The sequence below is a fragment of the Limulus polyphemus genome, unplaced genomic scaffold (genome assembly GCF_000517525.1).
Source record: "Limulus polyphemus unplaced genomic scaffold, Limulus_polyphemus-2.1.2 Scaffold1520, whole genome shotgun sequence".
NCBI classification, from domain to species: Eukaryota; Metazoa; Arthropoda; class Merostomata; order Xiphosura; family Limulidae; genus Limulus; species Limulus polyphemus.
In genome coordinates, this window is record NW_013667130.1 from 228363 (window position 1) to 241459 (window position 13097).

The following is a 13097-nucleotide window of genomic DNA, read 5'->3' on the forward strand; positions in this document are numbered from 1 at the left end:
TCCCCCTTCCTCTTCCTCCTCTCCACTGGCCATAGTAAGACCGGTTACGGTTTTGTTGCAGCTGGCCAGATTTGTTCTTAGAGTGACATTCTACACATTATAGAATGTCGAAAACGTGTTAATTAACAATTACGAGTTGGTTATATTAATAGACCTCCCACCTCCACTTCTGATGGAGTTTGGGTCGTGACACTTCTACAACCCTCTTCTACTGTGATGACCCTAAACTCTGGTGGGTCGCCGCTGCTGCGTACTTATCCGAAACTAATTATTTTCTAAATGAAATATATAGCTACTAAAATTTCTGCCTCACTTTCGCCTAGAATCGCCGTATATACATATATATACTTAGGCTAAAACATTTTCCACTAAGCGCGTATAAACTTTTACCAGTAGAAAAGCAACCTTTTCAAATCAAACATATACGTCTAAAACGTCTTTAAATAAACCTTCGTGTCTTTTAAAGTAATTATTCTATGAATGTGTGTTTGTTGTTGTTGTTCCGCCAGCCAACAGCAGAAACGGGCGTGAGTATTATAATTAAACTTGGGCAGTATTACTAAACGGATAATTACACATTGCGTAGGGCACTTTTAAGTTATTTCTATAGTTTTCAAAAGTTAATAAAAAATCTTAATTCTAGTGTAGACGGTGTTATCATTACCCCTTAAAGTTAGGTTTTTCACATATATCTGGTGTTCCTTCAAGAAGCTCAAGAACAGGGTGAAATAGGAACTACCAGCCATTAATTGATGATACTCAGTCCTTTATACACTGTACAATCGGTGTCTTTAGGGAGCCAACTCCTGTATTATGTATGAAGTGAAGGAGTAAAAACAAACAAACAATACACATAATGTTAAATTTTATGATCCTGTAAAGCATTTCAAGCAATCTGTTTCTTGGAATGGACAGACTTAGAGACACGTGGTGCAACTTCTGTGCTGAGTTAAATGATCTGATTCTCAAAGCCCTAGAGCGTTTGAATAAAGAGTGATTTAAGAATAGGAACATGGTTCTCAATAAGTCATGCTACAGAATTGAATTTGTGAAGAATTGAGTGTTCTGTGTGGCTCAAAGTCAAGGCTTGAATGTGGCGGTCCATACAATTAAGCAATTTATGTGGACACTCTCAAGTGGTTGCATGGGTAGGCATTCCTGAGCATGGTGATCACAATGAGATACTAACCGAACATTTCATAAGGAATCTACCAAATGAATGCATATGGCAACCATGTGGGTCTCAGGACATCTCACCTCTTACATAAATAATTTCTGTTCAAAGTAGCCATAATGAATGATATGCTGGAAGAATAGAAGAAACCAGCACCAATGACAATGCTAACTGTGAACTCTTCTGTGAAACAACTTAGATTACATGGCAACCCCAAGGCTCGACTAAAGTAGACACTATTAACTTCACCAACTCTACTGCAGCATTCGTTGCAAGGTGTCATAATGTAGCCACCGTGATTTCAGATGGATCAACAGGTTTCCAAGGCCCAATTGCCATAGTTTTAAGCCAGCTTAGTAAGAGTTGGGCTTCTGAATATTCCAGAAGTTTAAGAGAAGGAAACACTGTGGTTACTTTATCACCGGGTGCAGGAATGTCAATCTTATGTTGCAAGGCAGGATTATCAGAAACAACAGGTTGACGCCACAACAGATGCATCTGTAGAATCAATAACAAGATATGGTTGCAGATGTTCCAGATTATTTAAACAATGGAACCTAAGTTCAATAATGGTACCAGCTCAAGTGGGTGCAATGGGCATTTTCTACCCAGTGTAATGGTGGATAGCTGGTATGCAGCTATGGTAATACATGGACATGAGTTTGAGTTTCTAGTGAAAATTGGAGCAGCCAAGATATTATTCAACCTTTCAATATATCAAGGAAGCCATCACTTTGGCTAAGTTGCATAAACTTCATTCTATTAAGAAATGTTAAGCTTATAGATTTGTGGGATTGAAAAGCCAGTTTAGCCACATTTCACCACATTGATACAGATGAGATATGTCCATTAAAATCATACAAGATTTCTTAGAGCAGCAGTGATGTTGTCAGCACTAAAACTGAGTGCATGTGAAAGTGCAGAATAAAAAAAAAACATTTTAAGATTGCTTTGTTGTCTCCACTAGTGATTGTTCGAAAGAAGGAGGGGACAACTATTCTATAATGCCTTTAGGCAGATGAGCACAGTAAAACCACATTAGTGATTTTCCATTACCATTTACAAGTCAATGTCTGGGAATATTCAAGGGCACCTTAATGATAAAAGCAAACTTTCAGTATGTAGAAAGAATTGTAGGAATTACGATACTTACCAGCTAATGCCTGTAATGCACCTTTTGAGAGGTTGATGGAATTTATATTTAGTGTATTGCAATGGAAGAAATGTTTCATCTATGTATATGACATATAGTCTTTGGTTAGACATTTTATGCCATAAATGATAATACTATAATGCTATTCCAGAACACTGAGAATTGAAGCTTGAACTTGAAACCAAGAAAGTGTGTGTTCATGTGTAAGAAAGTCAAGTTTTTTTTTTTGATAATGGAATAAACAGTTATAGACTATCTCCTAATTCTACAAAGATAGCAGTGGTCACGGACTGGTCCAGTTTGAGACTAAACGAGTATGTAACTATATAAAGATACAAGAAACATTACCTTTCCTCTTTTGACTGGAAAAATGATAGATTCAATGTTCATCAAAGAAAATAGTGTACTTATGAGATAAAATGCAAAGTGTGAAATGTTTGAAAGAATTAAGATGTACGAAATCAAAACTCAAAGAGCGCAGAAATAAAATCCGTAATTATTTGTATCACAGAAATATATATATATAGTAATAGTGTTAAAGTATATACATCATCAAAGTCTTACTGTTTTTCCTTGAGTAGTGTAAAACATTCTTTTAAGACCAAAAGAGTTCATTAACTGCTATAATTTCAAGGTTATAGTTATGTCATTTAGCTAAGTATGTTCTCGCATAATTGACAAGATTTCAGCGTGAGATAAAAATATAAAACTGAAATATTGAGCTTCTTACAAGATTTGATGAAAAATATATCCTGTATTGTAAGGGGCGTCTAAAACAGTGATAAATAGTTTACAGGAAAAAAGGCACTTGTTAATTTTATTGTTTTCAATGTGGTAGTTTCAGCTAAAGTGGTAGGCTGTAGAAAAATCTTAAAATTCAGTGGCCTGCCATGTAGTGCGATAGAGTTGGCAAACATGCACATTGATCTCAGGTTTTGTTAAGTTATATGTAACTCATTCTTATTTGATTTTAAACTTGTAACATGAATTCCCATTATATTATGATTTTAAATTTCATTTCGTTGATGATTTTTTCCGTATCCAATTTTAGTATTTTAACTTATTTTGTTTAGTTTAACTGGCAATTGGAGCCTCTGTATGTTAATAAACGTTCCATTCGTTGTCTTCGTGCAATTGTTATGGTACTATGAATGAGGTTTAAGGAGGGGATTATTGAAAACTGTAACTATGTTAATTAACTTATATTTCAGTCTTGTAATGTTAAATCCTAAGGCTCTGGCCTACGATGGTGCTAAGATAAGAAGTGGTGGGGAGTTTGTCACAGTTGAAAAGTCTGTTACTTTCACCATTAACGCTTTATTTTAGCATATTCCGGTTATTTTTCAACATTTTTGTGCAGATATTTTGCATGCAATTAGTTGGTGCCCTTGTAAACAGGATGTACTAATCCTCTAGCTTAGAGAAAAGTTGCATACCTACAAATATTGTTCCAATAACGCTTACATTAGCAAGACCTTGTTTCTGTGCAATGCCTTCCTGCTGTAAGGTCTACTTATTCAAATGGGGCGATACGGAGACTTATGCAAGTTATTATAAGCTGATGTGTTTACCTTGTTTCTCTGTATTGCCTTCCTGCTGTGAGGTCTACTTATTCAAATGGGGCGATACGGAGATTTATGCAAGTTATTATAAGCTGATGTGTTTATCTCCCTTGGAAACTGTATATCTAAATGAAATTAATCACCGACGAATGCAATCTAAGGTAGTGTGGTACTACATTAAGAATGTTGTCTTAAACGAAGATGTGGTATCATCGTTATCCTTGCTTCAGTTTTCGAACCTTTCAGTGGATACTACTTCAAACCTGCAGCCAGATAATTATACAAACAAAAACTGAAAACTGACCGGTTTAGTTAAGACACCAAACATTCTTGTGAGGATAAAGATGTTTGTATTTTTTATTCATTCTCTTGTGTTTGCTTGTTTTAATTTTCTCTTTAATATGTCCTATTCTTGCAATTTCGTGAGGATACATAGTTTTGTCCTGTTGGAAATTAACGGACCATTTATTATTATTAATATGCAAATTGGAAAATTTTGTGCATATGACACAGTTGCACTGAATGACATTTTAGCTATTAAAAGAGCTAAAAGGTAGTTATTGTCAGTAAGAATTTTTTTTTTTACAACTCAAACAAATACAGACGAGCAACCGCACAGTTTTTCTGTGATAATTCTGTGTTTGTATCTCTCGTGATGAAAATTGGACTCGGGACCTCTTGCACACTAGGCAAGAGATTTACCAAATGAGATAAGGTTTAATCCACAAGTTATCGCTAGTAAGAAACTTTTCAACAACTAAAATTAACGCAAACTTAAATCTTATTTCAGCCATCTAAGGATTTTAAGGGTTTTCTTTCCAAGTAAAATGTCAAACGATGGTTGCATACAATATTATAGGATGAAGTGATTTAATTACTGAAAAAAAGACATTTAAAAAGGATTTGCTATACTGTGATGACAGGTTGACCATAAAATAAGTTTTACAAGGTTTAAAAAAGGTATGAATCCATATCAAGCCAAAAAAGCATATAAGAGCCGCACAAGTGAATGATAATTGTAACCCCCCACCCCGCTGAGATACCAACCTATTGCAGCTCAATCCCCAGCATTAACTGGTATCCATTTTATTGCTGGGTAGACTAAGCTAATTGGGATAAAGTGTCCTACCTAACTGTGCACAAGCAAGATGCGGGGAGCCACGAACCCATAACCTTTTGACTGACTATGAGTCAAAGCACTAACCACTATACCATGATGTTCCCCCTTCTGCATAGAATAGTCCTACAGTGGCTCAGCGGTAAATATGAGGGCTTATTACACTAAAAACTGTGGTTCGATACACGCGGTGGACCAAGCACAGAGTGCCCACTGTGTAGCTTTGCGCTAAAATAACAATAACGTTTTGCTCCCCACCCTCTCCTCTGGCTAAGCTATAAGTCAGAAGAATTATAACATCAAAACTCGGTTTTACATACCTACACGGGACAGAGCACAGATAATTAACTGAGTAGCTTTGCGCTTGACAACAAACAAGCAAGCATAGAATAACTATTTAATCTTCTTTGTGGCCCCCTTTTTCCCAATGGCTTTTTCATAGTATATTTAATAATGCACTGGTCGCGGGTGTAACACTTTCAAATATTAGAACACAAAATTATCCTTATTCGGATATATTAAATTTTTTTTTGTTTCTTCAAAATTACATTCATATCGATATAAAACTTCAGCTATGCTTTATGTTAAGCACAACCCTATGAATTCCTTAATTCTAGTTGAAAGTCAGTGTTGAACCCCTTGTTTCTCTATACCCGGTTTGTCTGAGTTTCCATTCCTCTTTGTTGAAAGGTGTTGGTTTTTGAAAGTTCAGTTGAGTGAATGAGAACGTAGCTAGTTCTCAATTAAATTAAAATGTCCTTTGGTCAGATGAAGGTTAAAATGAAGAGATGGAAATGTCTGAAAAATTTGGAATTGAATATTTGAAGTACAGCCAAACTTTCTTCTCACTTTTTTATGTACCGGACTACAGATAAAGCATCAAGAGCAACCAGAACTTGTGAAAGTAACCAGAAGTTAAAAAAGTAGCTGTTGTAAAGAGAGTAGGGATAATCCTTTGCAACACGAGTTTTTTGTTGTACACGCCATTTGTTTTTTATTTGAAGTCAAACTGTTTCTTATTAAATTTCGTTTAGTAGATTCAATCTCCCAGTTTCGCTGCTCAATACTTACATGTTGAATATCAGTGAACCTGAATCATGAACCACGGTAGTAGTTCGTAATAGGGATCGCCCATTGGTTCTACTTTTTATTATTAAAAAGACTAGAAGAAGCCTTCTCCTAGACCATGAGCTTTTGCCAGCTATGTCTTCATGATTAATTGACTGAAAAATGGTTAGGGAAAACCCTGGCTATGCTACTAACTCTCAATTTCTATTAGTTATCTCCACGTACAACAGCAAATGGTGGTAGGCAAGATGATTCATGGAGATACTGACGAAAATGAATACCTCAACACTCACTGGGATGAGCTCTATGTGACTCATAGGTATTTATAATCTAGTTCAGGCACTGAGTCACCACTGACTAAGAAGGTGTGACTGTTGAATGAAGTTCACTGTGAAGAGCTGTTAAACTGCAAGATGAAACAACCAGTGTCTTGCCATAATACTTTGGATCCTTGAGCAGCCAGGAGTTTTCCTGGCCAGTAAAACATAGTAACGATGATGAAGGCCACGCCTGACAGTTGAAGTGAGTGCAGAATGTGGTAATAATGAGTATCAGTTAGTATCACAGCATTCTATTTCAGACTTCATCTGTGGGCATTATACTATCCAGGATATGCAAACCTCCAGACATTTTGAGGAAGATAAGAGCCTCCTTGAATGTGACAGCATCTCAGAAATTCTATGTCAGGGAAGTTAGTAACAGGTACTTGCTTACACCACCATTTAATCATGGAATGGATGTGAAAGATGTGAGGTTGCCAGCGTTGAAGGGGTAGTAGTGAAGGCGGGTTGAAGCATTTATTTTTTGTTGAGTTTATGCCTGAAGTACTTCCTTTTCCATTTAACTCTCTCTCTCTGGTTCTGAAAGTTTGTAAATCATAATGATGGAGGATCTCTTTCTGAGACTATGAAAAATTAGGAGGTATGGTTAAGCGAAGTAAACAATTGGAGAGTGTAGTAAGGACTAAGATTCATGGCCCATATTTATTTTATTATATTTTATTTCTAAAGTGCTTTTTTCCATTTCACTCTGGTTCTGAAAACTCGCAAATAACAACAGTAGAGGACCTCTTTCTGAGACCATTAAGAAGGAGGAGCTGTGATTGAGGAAAGAATAAGTGTAAGAGTGTACTAGAAGAAGTCTTCTGTGAAGAATGGTGGTTTCAGCGTGATGAAAGAAGAAATATTTTTCTAGAAGAGTTAATCCAGGATTGTGGGATACCCTAATAGGCCTGTTATCTGACTTGGAAATGTATTGTCATCATTACTTGTACTCCTGTCTTTGTCTTATTGAGGTATGCTTTCTCTCTAGCTCCAGCAGCTTTAAAGCTCTATTTAATGAATATTTAAGGTAATAGGTTTATTGAAGACACCTGGATATTCTTGTGAGAATAAATACTTTATGTTTTTTTATTGATTATCTTCCATTGTTCTCTTGTTCCTTTGCTGTTTATATTAATTTCACTCTCTACTTAATATTTTCAAAACATGCAGTGTATTGCAGATACTTATGGTTCTTCTGTTGGAAATACGTTTCTCTGAATATCACCAACTAAGTTATTAAATTGAATTTGATTTCATGACCAGGTGAGATTCATATTAAAAAGCTGCTAATAAATTGCTTTTACTTCTATAAAAACGTTATTTGTTAGAAACACTTACTAGCTAACTCTAATTTAACTTATTTTTATATGGCTAAAATTGTTTCCTAAACAATGGAGAATGTTACAAACAATAAGCCACGCTCATCACTATACGTTAAACTTCCTTCCTGCTAAAAACAACAGTATAATTGTCCATAAATGTTTAGATTAAAAACAGTATTCATTTCAAGATGTGGTACAGAGACTTACTTCTACAACTTATTCTAAGTTGGGGTTGAACTCTTTTGGAAATGTATAATGATAATGATTGTTGATTTAAGTAATCTAAGATTAAAAACATAGACTGCAACAGTATCCATTTCAAAAAATGCTACAGAGGTTTTTATAAGTTAATATAAGTTGGAGCTTTAACTCCCTTGCAAATATATAATGATAAAGATTGTTAATTTTGAAAGTAGCACTACTCTAATTACTCTTTTTCTTTACAAATAATGCTCAATTGGTTCTTTACAACCTACAAAGCAAGGAAGAATCACAATAGTTTACATTCCAATAAATATAAAAGAGCTGTATCAAACTATTAATAAAAAAACATAAATAAAATTTAAAAAAATGACCCACTATAATAATTTATAATACTAACCATAAATTATGAATAATCAAACTGTGTAACATCACACACTGTATCGTAAACCAAACCATTCCCTAAGTTTATACCTCTAATAATAATTTTTTCAGTCCAAGTGCAAATTTCCATGTAGGCTTAGAAAGCTTAAATATGCATGCACCCACTTATAATAAACTTTGTATTTCTACTCTTTTTCATGGCATCAATTATAAAATTAACAAACTACCACAATGAAACCTTCAAATCCCTAAAAAGTCTGAACGTGAGTCAAGTATCTTCTAAGAAAAACAAGCTCAAAATTTTAAGCCTCTTTTTGTAGTGTAAATCATTGTAATCAATATACTCCTTTATAGTTAAAAATTAACATTATGAACACCCCTTTATCTTAAAAACTACACTAATACCTCAATTACACTTTAAAAAGTTATTAATTTCTAAATTTTATTGGGTTCAAAAACATAAATAACACTAAAATTGCATTTACCTTTTAATTTTTAAGGCCCAAGAGAGCATTCAAAATAAAAGTACATTTTAAAATTAATCTTATTTTGTTACATGAACAATCAGTATTTTCTGTTACATTTTTTTATATTATAATTAAAATTATCTTTTGATCAGAGGAAGCTACATACTTAGACCCAAACTGAAAAGCAGCCTGGTAATCACTATAGCTAATTAAATACACTTTCCATATGTTTCTACTTATAAAGATTAGAATGCACTGTTTCATCAGTTGGGTACCTTTGCTGTAAGTGATATTTTCAGCCATAATCCCAATAATATCTCACATTTTCGAAGTATATAACTTTCAACAATATAAAAATAAAAATGAAACTATATTGCCACACACTTCTTTATAACTCAAGAATTTACCTCAAGATCTCCTTCTCCTTCCTGATCCAAGCCCATATCTTCATCCCATCCTTGCTCATTGTCATCTTCATAGTCATCGTCCATGGTACTATAACATGGCAAAAAAGGAAGAAAATAATTCACTTTGCATAAAATGTTCTTAAGATTCAAAACTTAACAGTATAAGATATGGAACATTGTTTCTCAGAAAACAACTGTATGCATTCTTTGCATTAGGAAAGATTTTTCATGCAGCAAGGAATCCTTGCAGAAATCTAAACTTGTTTAAAACTTTAACTGTATTTTTGTGAACATTATAAAAACTGTTTTTTTACTGAATAGTGAAGGCCAACACTTTACTGTGATTACAGGGAGGGTGCGGACGAGTGACTTATCCACCATTATGCCAAGATCTTTTTCTTTAGTTATGTTACTAAACATAACAGTCTAAAAACAACAAGTTATGGTAACAACAGTGCACTATCTTGCATTTATTATAATTAAATGTCATTTGTCTAATATCTGTCCAACTAGCCAATTGATCTAACTCCAATAGTTGTACCTCAACATCTTCAATGCAGCTAGAGACACCTAAGAGTTAAATGTCATCTGTAAACTTCACTAATGATGCTCTTATCAACATTATTAATGAAAAGTAACAAAAAGCAAGTTTCATACCACAATAATGAATTATAAACCAAATCCAGTGCTTAATTCTGATACTTGTTTTGGATATTTTTTACAATTTTCATTTAAAGCCAAAAACATTATAATTAATTTTAAGATGTCTCAGTTGCACTGGAATATATATTTAACTGACAATCAACTACATTACTTCCCTCCATCCTTATCCCAAAGAGTAGCCTTAATAACAATTAAATTATCTTCCAGTATTCAAATTCTCTCCACACCCATCAACAAAGACCTGGTACTCTTTTTGGGATTTAAGGACTGACCAACACATTAAAAACTTGTCATTGTGATTTTTTTAAAAATAAAAATCAAGTTAACTGCAGCTAACTTGAGTTTTGAAGTAATTTTGACCCATTGATTTCCAATAGTTTGATAGTTTTTGGCATTTGAATCATTATAGGTTTTTGTTTTCTTATGTATTGATTTGCAACATTATGTACTTGCAGTCACTTTACCATAAAGAATTAACTTCATTAATTTACGCTACTTATCAATAGGGGCAGTTTACTTTTGATCAGATATCAATGATACAGCAATTCATAAAAGCATTCTGATTTTCCAATCTATCTCAAGTTTCCATTCTTCCACAAATGTAAGATAAGAATAGGATACTTCAGCATATCAAAATATACCTTGAGAAAAATTTCAACTCTACCAGTTAAATTTAACATCAGAGGCTCTAAGTGATTTAGTTTTTAGAATAACTGACAAACACATATTGTGGTTTGTTGTGCAGAACTCTGTTCAAATTTTATCCTTGTTGCATTTAATTATAAAGACTCTCTGATCAACACTTAATTGATGCTGAGAAATTTAATTAATTAATTAAGGCCTATTGATCAGTGAAATAATAATCCTTGTCTGGAAAAGTCAGCAAAAGTTTGACATCTCTTTACTACAACTCAATGACAGAAGTCTTTACTGCAAGATAATAATTCCAAATTATTTTGAGAGCTACATTTGAATCATTAAACTATCCACTACAAGTATATTATATTACTAGTGAAAAAAAGCTAAAAAAAGAAGTTATTTACTTCGTGTTATTGCCTTTTATTACTTAACTCTTTCTGTAGACTGACAATTTGCCATTTGATATTTTTCTTATATTGCATATAATAATGTAATTAAAATAACACATATAGCAAACAGTTGAAAAATATATTGGATAATTCTTGGAGATTTTCAACATTTTCCTTCGAGGACAAAGATTTTATTTTGCAAATTTTAGAATAAAAAAAATTAGCCAGGGCATGATACATTTATGAATGAATCAAAAAATGCTACACTGCTTTAATAATCATAAAGTAGGGGTTCTTTAAAACGTGATAAAGTCCACAACTTTTATTTTTAATTTAACGGGAGCCTACACATACTAAATACATATATGTTTACACTCTTATACCTAAATTATACAATCCGCTTGTTATATTAGATATATCTGCTGTATCGCTACAATAAAAGGTATATAACATAAAAACCTAGAGATAGACCTTAGATATGCCAATAATACATTGTCAAATGTATTTATGATACTCTAATTTATTTCTTTAAAACAAACAAAAAGAATTCAATAAAATAATGAACAACTGATACACAATGATAAAACTTACTGATACACAAATTATGACCCTGTGACATTACTTGAATTTAAAAACTAGCCGATTCTGTAACAATAATTCGAATTAAGAAACTAGTCCAAGAAAAATTAAGCAGCCTGTTGATCTGTAGTCAAATAACTAGTACTACTTTCTAACTTCTATTTGCCAGCAACATACATAACAAACATAGTAATTTCAGATCACTGTTGACTTCATGTTACTGATTTTTAAAACAAAAGTACAACTACACAAAAAAATGTAGTTTTAAGTAACATGCCACAACCACAAATCACTAAATATTAATTTCATAATAATCTAAATTAAGGTGTTAAAAGCAACAGAAATAATGATACTATTAAAAGAAGCAAACTATATCATACGCTACATACAAAATTAGAAATAGATCTAATCTTACAAATCAAAATATACAGTAACTAACAGTAACACCAATAATAAATTAATATTTTATGGCAATACCGGGCTTTAAATTTTAAAACACTGAATTGCTAATGTTGTTACAGCAAAAGGTGTATTTAACAAACACAAAACAGTTTAATATTAGTTTCGCTTAGTAAGCAATTTTGAAAATACTTTCTCTTTATAAATTAAGTTTTTTTTTATTTTGAGTAATAAGCACTGAAAATTATAATAATAATAACATACATTAATAATATTCTTAGTATATATATATATATGTGTGTGTGTGTGTGGTTAATTTTACTTATTTATAGTTATATATATATAGAGAGAAATAACATATGGTTCTTCATTCAACAAAAATTCATTAAAATCGGTTATAGTTTATAATTATAGAGCTAATTTACTTAATGATGTTAATCTAATGTAACAATATTAAATTCAATAACGTCAAAATTTTAACACTATAGCAACAGTAATAAAGTACAGGAATTAACTTGTTAATGTTAGTATTACTACAAATAATACTATTATTATTAATGAGTAATGACGTCAAGACATAGGAACTTGGACACCAAATAGGCTAAGCAATTAGTATCATGAACATGACACTACTACTCAGTACTAGTCTAAATTCATATTTCACTAGTAAGTTGGACCAGATAGCATTTACTAGTAATATATATATATACAGTACCGAGTTTTCTTTAGTTCAACTGTGGTAAAACTGGAAACTTTTTAAGCTTTATTATTTTACAACGTGGCAGTTCGAGTTTTAATGTTACTGTTAAGTTTTATTTCGTAAACGTATAAGTTACCATTACCAGGCCTAGGCCCTGAGCAAGTGTAAAATGTCTTAATTCAGAAACAGTGAAACGCAAATCACCCAAAATTAAATTTTATTCACCTTTTGATATGGCAGAAAACAAAAGATCTTCCTATCACTTATACAGTCAAGTCAAACAAAACAACTTTTAGTTAAAAATATGTGGAATATGGAAATAAATTGGATATGTAGCATTCACAAAGCCAAAATAGTGATAAACAGTACTGCCAATAGTTCTCGATTGAAGTTCTTTTCTCTTCATATTTTCGCGTACCATCTTTCGTATAACTGTCGAAACGAATATAACCGTTTTGTTGTTTTATTTGCGCGCTTTTCTGTTTGCTATTACGTTTCATACAGAATAAAAACTGAATGTGATTATCTTTGTAGTTATCAATACTCAACT

General features: G+C 32.6%; 1 protein-coding gene across 1 annotated transcript in view; it reads right to left on the minus strand.

Annotated features, from left to right (window-relative positions):
• Positions 1 to 12677, minus strand: part of LOC106463933 (negative elongation factor C/D-like) — a 52023-nt gene extending 39346 nt beyond the window's left edge. The window contains 2 exon segments of the mRNA XM_022391571.1: positions 9179 to 9266; positions 12563 to 12677. Of these exon segments, the coding sequence (XP_022247279.1) occupies positions 9179 to 9262 (84 nt within the window). The 5' untranslated portion in view covers positions 9263 to 9266; positions 12563 to 12677.
• Positions 12678 to 13097: the final 420 nt, after the last annotated feature.